General features: G+C 46.0%; 1 protein-coding gene across 2 annotated transcripts in view; it reads right to left on the bottom strand.

Annotated features, from left to right (window-relative positions):
- The window catches only part of slc6a11b (solute carrier family 6 member 11b), an 87,507-nt gene that overhangs the window by 7,277 nt on the left and 65,230 nt on the right, over positions 1-15,000 (bottom strand). For both annotated transcript variants that reach the window (XM_042324894.1, XM_042324893.1), the window contains exons 8-12: positions 11,875-11,978; positions 4,924-5,048; positions 3,325-3,437; positions 2,158-2,295; positions 1,558-1,660 (exon numbers count right to left, since the gene is read on the bottom strand). In XM_042324894.1, coding sequence (XP_042180828.1) covers positions 1,558-1,660; positions 2,158-2,295; positions 3,325-3,437; positions 4,924-5,048; positions 11,875-11,978 — 583 coding nt within the window. The remainder of the gene's footprint in view (positions 1-1,557; positions 1,661-2,157; positions 2,296-3,324; positions 3,438-4,923; positions 5,049-11,874; positions 11,979-15,000) is intronic.

The raw sequence follows: 15,000 nt of genomic DNA, 5'->3' as shown, positions 1-15,000 counted from the left end.
TGTTGTACGTAGCTTATGCCTTCCCCGTACCATAACACCACCTCCACCATGGGGTATTCTGTTCACAACGTAGCAAACTGTGGCAGTGAGGCTGGTTGGACCTACTGCTAAATTCTCTAAAATGACGTTGAAGGTGGCTTATGGTAGAGAAATTAACATTACATTTTTCTGGCAATAGCTCTGGTGGACATTCCTGCAGTCTTCATTTCAATTGCACGGTCCTTCAAAACTTGAGACATCTGTGGAATTTTGCTGCTTGGCAAAACTGCACATTTTAGAGTGGCTTTTTATTGTCCCCCCAGCACAAGGTGCACCTGTGTAATAATCATGCTGTTTAATCAGCTTCTTGATATGCCACACCTGTCAGGTGGATTGATTATCTTGGCAAAGGAGAAATGCTCACTAACAGGGACGGAAACACATTTTGAGAGAAATAAGCTTTTTGTGCGTATGGAACATTTCTGGGATCTTTTATTTCAGCTAAGGAGACCTCTGAGAACGTGATTGGTTGATAGTGAAACACGGGACCAACACTTTATATGTTGCATTTATATTTTTGTTCAGTATATTAAGTACACTTTGTGTACAAAACATTAAAAACACCTTCCTAATATTGAGTTAATTCATCGGGGAATGGACTCTACGAGGTGTTGAAGGTGTTTCCACAGGGATGCCCATGTTGACTCCAATGCTTCCCACAGTTGTCAAGTTGGCTGGATGTCCTTTAGGTGGTGGACCATTCTTGATACACACGGGAAACTGTTGAGCGTGAAAAACCAGAGCAGGCACCATGTCTTAATCGTCTCAAGGATTAAACATCCTTCTTTAACTTAACGTCTCCTCCCCTTCATCTACACTGATTGAAGTGGATTTTTCAAGTGACATCAATAAGGAATCATAGCTTTCACCTGGTCAGTCTATGTCCTGGAAAGGTGTCCTTAATGTGTTGTGCAATGTCAACACATGTTTCCCAAAAGTTTGCCAATAAAGCCCCTTGAATTGAGTTGAATTGAGAGAGAGAGAGAGAGAGAGAGAGAGAGAGAGAGACAGAGAGAGAGAGAGAGAGAGACAGAGAGAGAGAGAGAGAGAGAGAGAGAGAGAGAGACAGACAGACAGACAGACAGACAGACAGACAGACAGACAGAGACAGACAGACAGACAGACAGACAGACAGACAGACAGACAGACAGACAGACAGACAGACACAGAGCGAGAGAGAGACAGAGAGAGAGAGAGAGAGAGAGAGACAGAGAGAGAGAGACAGATAGAGAGAGAGAGAGAGAGGAGAGAGAGAGAGAGAGAGAGAGAGAGAGAGAGAGAGAGAGAGAGAGAGAGAGAGAGAGAGAGACAGAGAGAGAGACAGAGAGAGAGAGAGAGAGAGAGAGAGAGAGAGAGAGAGAGAGAGAGAGAGAGAGAGAGAGAGAGAGAGAGAGAGAGAGAGAGAGAGAGAGACAGAGAGACAGATAGAGAGAGAGACAGAGACAGAGAGAGATAGAGAGAGACAGATCTTGAATTGAATTGAATTGAATTGAGAGACAGATCGAGAGAGAGACTTACCGTATACCCAGCCGATACATATTGACTCGAAGATGGCCACAAACAGCAGACACATTCCGCTGGCCGCGTACGAGTCAAACAGCTGGAACACGTACATTCCACCCTGAGGACATCAACACATGATCAGGTCCCAAACACTTTGAATTGACCTGGTTCTAGTGAGTGACTTGGGTTTTAGTTACTGGGTTTCTGTGCTGTATAATCTGAACCATTATCAATGTGGGTCAGCCATTTAGAGGTGAGTCCATTTGAACGATGGCATAATTCATAGGTCAGCTACACGTGAGCTGTATCTGTGCTTTACAAAGGAACTGAGCAGAAAGGGCTTTTAGCAAGACGAAAGCCTTCTTAAGTTCAGTGTAACAGCATTCAACACCATTTTGACCCATTTCTTAACATTTTTTTAAATTTAAAAAGTGAAGTGTATTGGTGGTATAGTTCCTTATATGAAACGTTCATTTGGAAATAGGCAGAAATATAACTACAAGAACAGACATTTCCATTCAAGTCAATGTATTGTGGTGTGTAGACCAGCGGCCATATTGAGTGTACCCATGGGAGTGAAGCAGGAAGTACAAGCAGGAAGTACTATGGTCTTACCTCTGTCAACATGATGAGCCCCAGGAAGAAGGAGCATATAGACAAGCCCAGGATGAGCATTTCTCGACGGTAGCCTCTCCTGAAAGTCTCTGGGTACATGTCTATTACCGCTGTCACCAGGCTCTCTACACACACAAACTACACAACACAACACAACACAACTCATTCTCTCTCTCCTTCCCTGCACCTCTCTCTCTCTCTCCCCTCCCTTCTCTCCTTCCTTCCTTCCCTCCCTCCCTCCCCCTCTCTCTCTCTCTCTCTCTCTCTCTCTCTCTCTCCCCTCCCCCTCCCTCCCTCCCTCCTTCCCTCCCTCCCCTTCTCTCTCTCTCCCTCCCTCCCTCCCTCACCCCCCCTTCTCTCCCTCCCTCCCCCTTCTCTCTCCCTCTCTCCCTCCCTCACCCCCTTCTTCTCTCCCTCCCTCCCTTCCTCCCCCTTCTCTCCCTCCCTCCCCTCCCTCCCTCCCCCCCCAGCACAAGGTGCACCTGTGTAATAATCATGCTGTTTAATCAGCTTCTTGATATGCCACACCTGTCAGGTGGATTGATTACCTTGGCAAAGGAGAAATGCTCACTAACAGGGACGGAAACACATTTTGAGAGAAATAAGCTTTTGTGCGTCTCTACACACACAAACTACACAACACAACACAACACAACTCATTCTCTCTCTCCTTCCCTGCACCTCTCTCTCTCCCTCCCTCCCCTCTCCCCCCTTCCTTCCTTCCTCCCTCCCCCTCTCTCTCTCTCTCTCTCTCTCTCTCTCTCCCTCCCTCCCTCCCTCCCCCTCCTCTCCCTCCCTCCCCCTTCTCTCTCCCTCTCTCCCTCCCTCACCCCCCCCTTTCTCTCCCTCCCTCCCCTTCTCTCTCCCTTCTCTCCCTCCCTCCCCCCTCCCTCCCTCCCTCCCTTCCCCCCCCCTCTCCCCCCTCTCCCCTCCCTCCCTCCCCCCTCTCTCCCTCCCTCCCCCCCCCCTTCCTCCCCCCCTCTCTCCCCCTCCCTCCCCCTCCCCCCCCCCCCTCCCCCCCTCCCCCCCCCTCCCTCCCTCCCTCCCTCCTCCCCCCCCCCCTCCCTCCCCCCCCTCCCCTCCCCCCCCCCCCCCCCTCTCCCTCCCCCCCCCTCCCCTCCCTCCCTCCCCCCCCCTCCCCCCCCTCCCTCCCCCTCTGGTCCTAACCTGGCTGTCCAGCCCCAGGAAAATGAGCATCATGAAGAAGAGACAAGCCCACAGAGGAGACAGAGGCATCATGGTCACAGCTTTAGGGTAGGCTATGAAGGCTAAGCCTGGACCTGGTGTAAACGACAACAATAACAACATTAGCAACAACAACAACACACAGCTTCAGGGTTTAGACTACGAAGGTTAGGCTGTTGATAGATACTGTCTACATGGCACTCAATGTGATCAACAACATGAGATTCAGAAGAACATATTACACATGTCAGCAATTTGCTAATTACATGCAAATAATCACACATCTGCAGACAAACAGTCCTCTGTGAGCCAACTGGTCTGTCCTTTCACTTCCTCCCATCTCCTGCCAAACTCCTCCCATCTCCTGCAAAAGGCCTACAAAACTCCTCCCATCTCCTGCAAAAGGCCTACAAAACCCCCCCCATCTCCTGCAAAAGGCCTACAAAACTCCTCCCATCTCCTGCAAAAGGCCTACAAAACTCCTCCCATCTCCTGCAAAAGGCCTACAAAACTCCTCCCATCTCCTGCAAAAGGCCTACAAAACTCCTCCCATCTCCTGCAAAAGGCCTACAAAACCCCTCCCATCTCCTGCCAAAGTCCTCCTACCTCCTACCATCTCCTGCCAAACTCCTCCCATCTCCTGCAAAAGACCTACAAAACCCCTCCCATCTCCTGCCAAACTCCTCCCATCTCCTGCCAAACTCCTCCCATCTCCTGCCAAACTCCTTTCAAACTCATCCCATCTCCTGCCAAACTCATCCCATCTCCTGCCAAACTCCTCCCATCTGCCCCACTTCATAACACTGCCCGCCTCTGCCTCTGCCTCTGCCTCTGCCTCTACCTCTGCTTCTGCCTCTACCTCTGCTTCTGCCTCTGCTTCTGCCTCTGCTTCTGCCTCTACCTCTGCTTCTGCCTCTACCTCTGCTTCTGCCTCTGCCTCTGTCTCTGCCTCTGCCTCTGCTTCTGCTTCTGCCTCTGCTTCTGCCTCTACCTCTGCCTCTACCTCTGCCCCTGCCTCTGCCCCTGCCTCTACCTCTGCCTCTGCCTCTACCTCTGCCTCTGCCTCTCCACACATCTGAATCATTGATGTTGGACTTGATTAAGACATAGCACAGCGGTGGATCTACTACTCTAAGAGCTTCTGAGAGGAAGGCAGTTACATCATCATCATCATCCTCCTCCTCCATCAGTTACAGTCATACAGAAGGCTGGGTTTGTCAGTAGAACCACAAACTGGCATGCAGCTCAACAGTCCTTTAACCTCTTGAATCTAGGGGGCACTATTTTCATTTTTGGAAAAATAACGTAATATTGTCTGTGAGTATAACAGAACTGATATTGCAGGCGAAAGCCTGAGAAAAATCCAATCAGGAAGTGACTCTGGCATGGCCTGCAGCTCAACAGTCCTTTAACAAAGACCCCTGAGTGCAGGGTTGGAAAGAAATGGAAAAACCTGCACTCATTGGAAACACAGTCTTAAGAAGTTTTCATTTCTCAAGATGGACGGTTTTTCGGCAACAGCCTCTTATCCTTTATTTGACATTGTCTGGTGCTAAAGAGAACAAGATGATCTTTTTTTACCAGACTCTGCCACGGCCTCGATGGGCACACCCTGTTCTAGGGCCATGAAGCCAAGCACAGAGAAGATGGCGAAGCCCGCCACGAAGCTGGTCCCACTATTCAGACAGCACAGCATGATGCAGTCCCTGTGGAACAGACAGACAGACAGAATCTTAATTTGATAACTCTGTTGTTTTCCTGAACCACAGGATTTACATAAATACATTTAAAACCTGCACTAACACATCGTTATAATTACAGTATTGTATTTTTCATGTAGCCCTACTATTGACCAGCTAATCGTTTAATTACCGATCAACATTAACTTGGCAGAACAGTGGGAAGGGGTTCAAATCCTGTTGCTGAAGGATTATTTTTCTGTGACAAAACTGGCCAAATTAAAAGAGAACACCATGAACCTGTCCCTAGAACACATATTTACAAATGCAGTCCCTAGAACACATATTTACTAATGCAGTCCCTGGAACACATATTTACTAATGCAGTCCCTGGAACACATATTTACTAATGCAGTCCCTGGAACACATATTTACTAATGCAGTCCCTGGAACACACATTTACTAATGCAGTCCCAGGAACACACATTTACTAATGCAGTCCCTGGAACACACATTTACTAATGCAGTCCCTGGAACACACATTTACTAATGCAGTCCCTGGAACACACATTTACTAATGCAGTCCCTGGGACATTTACTAATGCAGTCCCCGGAAAACACATTTACTAATGCAGTCCCTGGAACAGATTTTGTGTCACTGACCTACACACAATACCCCATAATTGGGTTAGTCAAGCCAGGAGTATTGTATGTGTGTCAGTCTAACCAGTAGTATTGTCTGTGTGTCAGTCTAACTGGTAGTATTGTCTGTGTGTCAGTCTAACTGGTAGTATTGCCTGTGTGTCAGTCTAACTGGTAGTATTGTCTGTGTGTCAGTCTAACCAGTGGTATTGTCAGTCTAACCTGTCGTATTGTATGTGTGTCAGTCTAACCAGTAGTATTGTCAGTCTTACTGGTAGTATTGTCTGTGTGTCAGCCTAACCAGTAGTATTGTCAGTCTTACTGGTAGTATTGTCAGTCTAACCGGTGTGTCAGCCTAACCAGTAGTATTGTCTGCGTGTGTCTTAGTAGCATTGTCTGCTGTCAGTCTAACCGGTAGTATTGTCAGTCTAACGTATTGTCAGTCTAACCGGTAGTATTGTCTGTCTAACTGGTAGGATTGTCAACCTTACCGTAGTATTGTCTGTGTGTCAGTCTAACCGTAGTATTGTCTGTGTGTCAGTCTAACCAGTAGTATTGTCTGTGTAGTATTGTCTGTGTGTCAGTCTAACCAGTAGTATTGTCTGTGTGTCAGTCTAACCAGTAGTATTGTCTGTGTGTCAGTCTAACCTGTAGTATTGTCTGTGTGTCAGTCTAACCAGTAGTATTGTCTGTGTGTCAGTCTAACCGGTAGTATTGTCTGTGTGTCAGTCTAACCGGTAGTATTGTCTGTGTGTCAGTCTAACCAGTAGTATTGTCAGTCTAACCAGTAGTATTGTCTGTGTGTCAGTCTAACCAGTAGTATTGTCTGTGTGTCAGTCTAACCAGTAGTATTGTCAGTCTAACCAGTAGTATTGTCAGTCTAACCAGTAGTATTGTCTGTGTGTCAGTCTAACCAGTAGTATTGTCAGTCTAACCAGTAGTATTGTCTGTGTGTCAGTCTAACCAGTAGTATTGTCTGTGTCAGTCAGTATTGTCTAAACCTGTAGTATTGTCTGTGTGTCAGTCTAACCAGTATTGTCAGTCTAACCAGTAGTATTGTCTGTGTGTCAGTCTAACCAGTAGTATTGTCTGTGTGTCAGTCTAACCAGTAGTATTGTCTGTGTGTCAGTCTAACCTGTAGTATTGTCTGTGTGTCAGTCTAACCAGTAGTATTGTCTGTGTGTCAGTCTAACCAGTAGTATTGTCTGTGTGTCAGTCTAACCAGTAGTATTGTCTGTGTGTCAGTCTAACCTGTAGTATTGTCTGTGTGTCAGTCTAACCGGTAGTATTGTCTGTGTGTCAGTCTAACCAGTAGTATTGTCTGTGTGTCAGTCTAACCAGTAGTATTGTCTGTGTGTCAGTCTAACCAGTAGTATTGTCAGTCTAACCAGTAGTATTGTCTGTGTGTCAGTCTAACCAGTAGTATTGTCTGTGTGTCAGTCTAACCTGTAGTATTGTCTGTGTGTCAGTCTAACCTGTAGTATTGTCTGTGTGTCAGTCTAACCAGTAGTATTGTCTGTGTGTCAGTCTAACCAGTAGTATTGTCTATTGTCTGTGTATTGTCAGTCTAACCAGTAGTATTGTCTGTCAGTCTAACCAGTAGTATTGTCAGTCTTACCAGTAGTATTGTCTGTGTGTCAGTCTAACCAGTAGTATTGTCAGTCTAACCAGTAGTATTGTATGTGTGTCAGTCTAACCTGTAGTATTGTCTGTGTGTCAGTCTAACCTTTAGTATTGTCTGTGTATCCGTCTAACCTTTAGTATTGTCTGTGTATCCGTCTAACCGGTAGTATTGTCTGTGTGTCAGTCTAACCAGTAGTATTGTCTGTGTATCCGTCTAACCGGTAGTATTGTCTGTGTGTCAGTCTAACCAGTAGTATTGTCAGTCTAACCAGTAGTATTGTCTGTGTGTCAGTCTAACCAGTAGTATTGTCAGTCTAACCAGTAGTATTGTCTGTGTATCAGTCTAACCAGTAGTATTGTCTGTGTGTCAGTCTAACCAGTAGTATTGTCTGTGTGTCAGTCTAACCGGTAGTATTGTCTGTGTGTCAGTCTAACCGGTAGTATTGTCTGTGTGTCAGTCTAACCAGTAGTATTGTCAGTCTAACCAGTAGTATTGTCTGTGTGTCAGTCTAACCAGTAGTATTGTCAGTCTAACCAGTAGTATTGTATGTGTGTCAGTCTAACTTGTAGTATTGTCTGTGTGTCAGTCTAACCAGTAGTATTGTCTGTGTGTCAGTCGAACCAGTAGTATTGTCAGTCTAACCAGTAGTATTGTCTGTGTGTCAGTCTAACCAGTAGTATTGTCAGTCTAACCAGTAGTATTGTCTGTGTGTCAGTCTAACCAGTAGTATTGTCTGTGTGTCAGTCTAACCAGTAGTATTGTCTGTGTGTCAGTCTAACCGTAGTATTGTCTGTGTGTCAGTCTAACCAGTAGTATTGTCAGTCTAACCAGTAGTATTGTCTGTGTGTCAGTCTAACCAGTAGTATTGTCTGTGTGTCAGTCTAACCAGTAGTATTGTCAGTCTAACCAGTAGTATTGTCTGTGTGTCAGTCTAACCAGTAGTATTGTCTGTGTGTCAGTCTAACCGGTAGTATTGTCTGTGTGTCAGTCTAACCAGTAGTATTGTCAGTCTAACCAGTAGTATTGTCTGTGTGTCAGTCTAACCAGTAGTATTGTCTGTGTGTCAGTCTAACCAGTAGTATTGTCAGTCTAACCAGTAGTATTGTATGTGTGTCAGTCTAACCTGTAGTATTGTCTGTGTGTCAGTCTAACCAGTAGTATTGTCTGTGTGTCAGTCTAACCAGTAGTATTGTCTGTGTATCAGTCTTACCAGTAGTATTGTCTGTGTGTCAGTCTAACCGGTAGTATTGTCTGTGTGTCAGTCTAACCGGTAATATTGTCTGTGTGTCAGTCTAACCGGTAGTATTGTCTGTGTGTCAGTCTAACCAGTAGTATTGTCAGTCTAACCTGTAGTATTGTCTGTGTGTCAGTCTAACCGGTAGTATTGTCTGTGTGTCAGTCTAACCAGTAGTATTGTCTGTGTATCAGTCTTACCAGTAGTATTGACTGTGAGTCAGTCTAACCGGTAGTATTGTATGCGTGTCAGTCTAACCGGTAGTATTGTCTGTGTGTCAGTCTAACCAGTAGTATTGTCAGTCTAACCAGTAGTATTGTCAGTCTAACCAGTAGTATTGTCTGTGTGTCAGTCTAACCAGTAGTATTGTCTGTGTGTCAGTCTAACCAGTAGTATTGTCAGTCTAACCAGTAGTATTGTCTGTGTATCAGTCTTACCAGTAGTATTGACTGTGAGTCAGTCTAACCGGTAGTATTGTATGCGTGTCAGTCTAACCGGTAGTATTGTCTGTGTGTCAGTCTAACCAGTAGTATTGTCAGTCTAACCAGTAGTATTGTCAGTCTAACCAGTAGTATTGTCTGTGTGTCAGTCTAACCTGTAGTATTGTCAGTCTAACCAGTAGTATTGTCTGTGTATCAGTCTAACCAGTAGTATTGTCAGTCTAACTTGTAGTATTGTCTGTGTGTCAGTCTAACCAGTAGTATTGTCTGTGTGTCAGTCTAACCAGTAGTATTGTCTGTGTGTCAGTCTAACCTGTAGTATTGTCTGTGTGTCAGTCTAACCAGTAGTATTGTCAGTCTAACCTGTAGTATTGTCTGTGTGTCAGTCTAACCTGTAGTATTGTCTGTGTGTCAGTCTAACCAGTAGTATTGTCAGTCTAACCTGTAGTATTGTCTGTGTGTCAGTCTAACCGGTAATATTGTCTGTGTGTCAGTCTAACCGGTAGTATTGTCTGTGTGTCAGTCTAACCAGTAGTATTGTCTGTGTGTCAGTCTAACCGGTAGTATTGTCTGTGTGTCAGTCTAACCAGTAGTATTGTCTGTGTGTCAGTCTAACCAGTAGTATTGTCAGTCTAACCAGTAGTATTGTCAGTCTAACCAGTAGTATTGTCTGTGTGTCAGTCTAACCTGTAGTATTGTCAGTCTAACCAGTAGTATTGTCTGTGTGTCAGTCTAACCAGTAGTATTGTCTGTGTATCAGTCTTACCAGTAGTATTGTCTGTGTGTCAGTCTAACCGGTAGTATTGTCTGTGTGTCAGTCTAACCGGTAGTATTGTCTGTGTGTCAGTCTAACCGGTAGTATTGTCTGTGTGTCAGTCTAACCGGTAATATTGTCTGTGTGTCAGTCTAACCGGTAGTATTGTCTGTGTGTCAGTCTAACCAGTAGTATTGTCAGTCTAACTTGTAGTATTGTCTGTGTGTCAGTCTAACCAGTAGTATTGTCTGTGTGTCAGTCTAACCTGTAGTATTGTCTGTGTGTCAGTCTAACCAGTAGTATTGTCAGTCTAACCTGTAGTATTGTCTGTGTGTCAGTCTAACCGGTAGTATTGTCTGTGTGTCAGTCTAACCTGTAGTATTGTCTGTGTGTCAGTCTAACCTGTAGTATTGTCTGTGTGTCAGTCTAACCTTTAGTATTGTCTGCGTGTCAGTCTAACTTGTAGTATTGTCTGTGTGTCAGTCTAACCAGTAGTATTGTCTGTGTGTCAGTCGAACCAGTAGTATTGTCAGTCTAACCAGTAGTATTGTCTGTGTATCCGTCTAACCGGTAGTATTGTCTGTGTGTCAGTCTAACCAGTAGTATTGTCAGTCTAACCAGTAGTATTGTCAGTCTAACCGGTAGTATTGTCTGTGTGTCAGTCTAACCGGTAGTATTGTCAGTCTAACCAGTAGTATTGTCTGTGTGTCAGTCTAACCGGTAGTATTGTCTGCGTGTCAGTCTAACCGGTAGTATTGTCTGTGTGTCAGTCTAACCAGTAGTATTGTCAGTCTAACCAGTAGTATTGTCAGTCTAACCAGTAGTATTGTCTGTGTGTCAGTCTAACCTATAGTATTGTCAGTCTAACCAGTAGTATTGTCTGTGTGTCAGTCTTACCGGTAGTATTGTCTGTGTGTCAGCCGAACCGGTAGTATTGTCTGTGTGCCAGTCTAACCGGTAGTATTGTCTGTGTGTCAGTCTAACCGGTAATATTGTCTGTGTGTCAGTCGAACCGGTAGTATTGTCTGTGTGTCAGTCTAACCAGTAGTATTGTCAGTCTAACTTGTAGTATTGTCTGTGTGTCAGTCTAACCAGTAGTATTGTCTGTGTGTCAGTCTAACCGGTAGTATTGTCTGTGTGTCAGTCTAACCAGTAGTAATGTCAGTCTAACCTGTAGTATTGTCAGTCTAACCAGTAGTATTGTCTGTGTATCAGTCTAACCGGTAGTATTGTCTGCGTGTCAGTCTAACCGGTAGTATTGTCTGCGTGTCAGTCTAACCGGTAGTATTGTCTGTGTGTCAGTCTAACCGGTAGTATTGTCTGCGTGTCAGTCTAACCGGTAGTATTGTCTGCGTGTCAGTCTAACCGGTAGTATTGTCTGCGTGTCAGTCTAACCGGTAGTATTGTCTGTGTGTCAGTCTAACCTTTAGTATTGTCTGTGTGTCAGTCTAACCTGTAGTATTGTCTGTGTGTCAGTCTAACCGGTAGTATTGTCTGTGTGTCAGTCTAACCGGTAGTATTGTCTGTGTGTCAGTCTAACCAGTAGTATTGTCTGTGTATCCGCCTAACCGGTAGTATTGTCTGTGTGTCAGTCTAACCAGTAGTATTGTCAGCCTAACCGGTAGTATTGTCTGTGTGTCAGTCTAACCAGTAGTATTGTCTGTGTATCAGTCTTACCAGTAGTATTGACTGTGAGTCAGTCTAACCGGTAGTATTGTATGCGTGTCAGTCTAACCGGTAGTATTGTCTGTGTGTCAGTCTAACCAGTAGTATTGTCAGTCTAACCTGTAGTATTGTCTGTGTGTCAGTCTAACCAGTAGTATTGTCTGTGTGTCAGTCTAACCTGTAGTATTGTCTGTGTGTCAGTCTAACCAGTAGTATTGTCTGTGTGTCAGTCTAACCAGTAGTATTGTCAGTCTAACCTGTAGTATTGTCTGTGTGTCAGTCTAACCTGTAGTATTGTCTGTGTGTCAGTCTAACCTGTAGTATTGTCAGTCTAACCAGTAGTATTGTCTGTGTGTCAGTCTAACCTGTAGTATTGTCTGTGTGTCAGTCTAACCAGTAGTATTGTCTGTGTGTCAGTCTAACCAGTAGTATTGTCAGTCTAACCAGTAGTATTGTCAGTCGAACCGGTAGTATTGTCTGTGTGTCAGTCTAACCTGTAACAATTGTTGTCGTAGCTGTTGTAGCTCCCCAGGGCCGTCAGGCACCCCAAACAGATGGCATAGGAGAAGAAGATCTGAGTCCCAGCATCCACCCACACCTGAGGGACACAAGACACACACCATCACACACACACCATCACACACACACACCATCACACAAAGGAAGACAGACAACAGGATCAGAATCATGTTTGTATTCAGATCAATGCTTTTTTTAATGTAGTTTTAATAAGCAACCTTTTTTTATGGTGCATGCATGAACCCTAGACCCTTGACCCTTGAACCTTGACGGCACTATACCAGTTCATGCATCTGATTGTAACTGTCTGAAAATAAACGTTGTTCCAAATGACTGTAGTTTGACAAACCTCTAGTGTAGAAACCAGAGGCTTTCAAGACTCTCCCAGGGAGAGAACAAAACACATAAATCATAGATCATCATCCTCCAAGTAGATTAGATGTTAAAACTGCCTCTGGGATTCATTTACACTCATATTCATAAACTAAATTCTACCTCTGCATGTTGCAGAGGTAGAAGACTGAATATCAGAGGTGAGACTGAATAGGTGCAGAGGTAGAAGACTGAATATCAGAGGTGAGACTGAATATCAGAGGTGAGACTGAATAGGTGCAGAGGTAGAAGACTGAATATCAGAGGTGAGACTGAATATCAGAGGTGAGACTGAATAGGTGCAGAGGTAGAAGACTGAATATCAGAGGTGAGACTGAATATCAGAGGTGAGACTGAATATCAGAGGTGAGACTGAATATTAGAGGTGAGACTGAATAGGTGCAGAGGTAGAAGACTGAATATCAGAGGTGAGACTGAATATCAGAGGTGAGACTGAATATCAGAGGTGAGACTGAATATCAGAGGTGAGACTGAATATCAGACATGAGACTGAATATCAGAGGTGAGACTGAATAGGTGCTGAGGTAGAAGACTGAATATCAGAGGTGAGACTGAATATCAGAGGTGAGACTGAATAGGTGCAGAGGTAGAAGACTGAATATCAGAGGTGAGACTGAATATCAGAGGTGAGACTGAATATTAGAGGTGAGTCTGAATAGGTGCAGAGGTAGAAGACTGAATATTAGAGGTGAGACTGAATATCAGACGTGAGACTGAATATCAGAGGTGAGACTGAATATCAAGTCAACCCTTAGCCCTTGATCTCAGAGGGTTAAATAGATGTTAGGGTATCCATCTTGCCCTCTGATAAGCCACGTGGAATTATCCCTATTTTAGCTCATAACTACATGTACCCGATCCTCTCATATCTCCTTAAGTCCCAAGGGGAGATGTGCCTAGGACAATGGGGTGAGGGGTTTTTGGTTTGAGATTCAGAGACAATTTCCCTGAGAGCACCCCGAGAGCACCCCGAGAGCACCCTGAGAGCACCCTGAGAGCACCACAAGAGCACCCTGAGAGCACCACAAGAGCACCCTGAGAGCACCCTAAGAGCACCCTGAGAGCACCACAAGAGCACCCTGAGAGCACCCTGAGAGCACCCTGAGAGCACCACAAGAGCACCCTGAGAGCACCCTAAGAGCACCCCGAGAGCACCCTGAGAGCACCCTGAGAGCACCACAAGAGCACCCTGAGAGCACCCTGAGAGCACCCCGAGAGCACCCTGAGAGCACCCTGAGAGCACCACAAGAGCACCCTGAGAGCACCACAAGAGCACCCTGAGAGCACCACAAGAGCACCCTGAGAGCACCACAAGAGCACCCTGAGAGCACCACAAGAGCACCCTGAGAGCACCCTAAGAGCACCCCGAGAGCACCCTGAGAGCACCACAAGAGCACCCTAAGAGCACCCTGAGAGCACCTTGAGAGCACCCCGAGAGCACCCTGAGAGCACCCTGAGAGCACCACAAGAGCACCCTGAGAGCACCACAAGAGCACCCTGAGAGCACCCTAAGAGCACCCGAGAGCACCCTAAGAGCACCCTGAGAGCACCCTGAGAGCACCCTGAGAGCACCCCAAGAGCACCCTGAGAGCACCCTGAAAGCACCCTGAGAGCACCCTGAGAGCACCACAAGAGCACCCTGAGAGCACCCTGAGAGCACCCTGAAAGCACCCTGAGAGCACCCTGAAAGCACCCTGAGAGCACCCTGAGAGCACCACAAGAGCACCCTGAGAGCACCCTAAGAGCACCCCGAGAGCACCCTAAGAGCACCCCGAGAGCACCCGAGAGCACCCTGAGAGCACCCTGAGAGCACCCCGAGAGCACCCCGAGAGCACCCTGAGAGCACCCTAAGAGCACCCTGAGAGCACCCTGAGAGCACCCCGAGAGCACCCGAGAGAACCCTGAGAGCACCCTAAGAGCACCCTGAGAGCACCCCGAGAGAACCCTGAGAGCACCTTAAGAGCACCCTGAGAGCACCCCGAGAGAACCCTGAGAGCACCCTAAGAGCACCCTGAGAGCACCCCGAGAGAACCCTGAGAGCACCATCCTATCATCAATATTTACAGCTTCAAATATCCAAAAGACAGACATAAAGCGGATTATGAAGCTAGACAGAGACAGTGTCAGCGAGTGTACAAACCAAGAGAACAAACAGAGCAGAACCTAGACAGGCACAATGGATTCATGCCAACCTGCGTCCCAAACGACTCTCTATTATAGTGCACTACTACCCTATAGGCCCTGGTCAAAAGTAGTGCACTATTTAGGGAATAGGGTGCATTAAGGGGGTGTAAACTGGCTATTACATCACCATTCAGCCATACAGTTTTAGCTCCCTGCACCCTGTCTCCACGGAAACCTAGCTGACCTCTCAGACACAGATCTCTACCTCCATCCAATAACATTCTTTCTATGGTTCTGATGTTCATTAATGTCCTTTCAGTTCGTACACACAAACACACGGAGAGACACTCACGGAGAGACACTCACGGAGAGACACTCACAGAGAGACACTCACGGACAGACACACACAGAGACACACACAGAGACACACAGAGACAAACACAGAGACACACAGAGAGACACACACAGAGACACACACAGAGAGACACACACAGAGACACACACAGAGACACACACAGAGACACTCACAGAGACACTCACAGAGAGACACACACGGAGAGACACTCACAGAGAGACACACAGAG

The sequence above is a fragment of the Oncorhynchus tshawytscha genome, linkage group LG07, assembly GCF_018296145.1.
Source record: "Oncorhynchus tshawytscha isolate Ot180627B linkage group LG07, Otsh_v2.0, whole genome shotgun sequence".
Taxonomy (NCBI): domain Eukaryota; kingdom Metazoa; phylum Chordata; class Actinopteri; order Salmoniformes; family Salmonidae; genus Oncorhynchus; species Oncorhynchus tshawytscha.
This window is presented reverse-complemented; position numbering and strand designations above follow the sequence as displayed.